This window comes from Pinus tabuliformis, chromosome 4_2 (assembly GCF_031772625.1).
Source record: "Pinus tabuliformis cultivar Carrire ecotype Pingquan chromosome 4_2, CPIR1, whole genome shotgun sequence".
Classification (NCBI taxonomy): Eukaryota; Viridiplantae; Streptophyta; class Pinopsida; order Pinales; family Pinaceae; genus Pinus; species Pinus tabuliformis.
Genome location: NC_142304.1, coordinates 355387420 through 355388770, shown reverse-complemented (window position 1 = coordinate 355388770; position 1351 = coordinate 355387420). Strand labels below are relative to the sequence as shown.

Sequence of the window (1351 nt, the reverse complement as noted above, 5' to 3'; positions counted from 1 at the left end):
CGTATGTGTCGCTTTCGCTTCAAAGAGTAGAAGATTTCATTGTCAACCAGAGTAAACGTGGAGAGGACAATATAAAAACTATTCAAAAGGTCTCCTCTGAATGCCTCAAGGGTGATGATGGTGAACCAGCATTCATTCATCCAGGAACTCTTATGTTGTTTCTCCATATAATCGAGAAAACAGATTTCCAAGCAAAGTTGCAGATTTACACGGACTTCAAACAAAAGAAACTCAGGCCCATCATATTTGTGGGTCACTCCATAGGAGGGGCAGTTGCAACCTTGGCCACATTATGGGTTCTGGGAAAAGGCTAAGGCAAAGCTCTCCCTTTTGTATCACGTTTGGTTGCCCTCTGGTCGGACATGAAAGGCTTGCTGAAGCAGTTGGCCGTGAGGACTGGGGAGGAAACTTTTGTCACGTGGTTTCCAAGCATGATATTGTTCCTCGGATGCTCCTTGCACTGATTGAGTCCATTGCTAACTCTTTGACTACCATTTTTCCTTATTGGAAGGGCACAAATGTGCCTGATTCTTTAATTCAAGATGCTTGTAGGACTCTTCTGAAACAGATCTTTGTTTCTCCAAGCAGCCCATACAGACCTTTTGGCTCTTACATGCTTTGCTCAGGCAATGGTGTAGCTTGTATTCAAAACGCTCAGACGGTTTTGGAAATGCTTAGTTTGACTATGCGAAGCCAACAAACTTCTTTTGATGAGATTGTACAGGCCTGTCTTTCAGAGCACATAAGCTTGAAGCTATTGACGTTGGAGCTCAGAATGATCATGCACAGCTGGCCCTACGAAAAGCTGGAGAAACTGAAAAAGGGTATAACACAAATGTTGACAAGCTAGCTATTGAATTAAGCATAAAACAAAGTAGCATGGCAGAGCTTGAATGGTATAAAGAGAGATGGAAGAAGGTTCAGTTGCATGGCGAACATATCATAGTCCAAGGCCTCAAGTACCAACCTCTACACCACCACCAATTTGTTTCTCAACATATCCATCAGGCCTATCAGCATATTGATGAGCCTCGTCATTGAGTTTTTCGGAGAAAATCATGGCAATTTTGGCTAATTAAGAGCAGAAACTTGAATGAGACAAGGAGGAGAGAGTATAGGAGATAGATCCCGCTCATTAAATCCTCACTCATTCAAATATTACTTAATCAAATCACACTAGCTCAGAGTTGCCACAACACAGTTCAAGGAGAAGGCACCCCCAGCCAAGCAAGCAAAGTCAGAGAGAACTGTTTCTATAGGAAGACAGAGGACTGTTTCTACAGGAAGCCAACGAACTGTTTCTACAGGAAATTTGAAAAGAGGGAAGCCAAAGGAGAAATCAGCCGAGATT

At 42.8% G+C, this 1351-nt stretch overlaps 1 protein-coding gene across 1 annotated transcript; it reads left to right on the top strand.

The window, feature by feature from the left end:
* The first annotated feature begins 292 nt into the window (after positions 1–292).
* LOC149169384 (protein EDS1B-like) lies at positions 293–850 on the top strand. Its single transcript, XM_089425173.1, has one exon. It carries the CDS (start codon positions 293–295, stop codon positions 848–850), a length of 558 nt encoding a protein of 185 aa, XP_089281299.1.
* The last annotated feature ends 501 nt before the right edge of the window (positions 851–1351 follow it).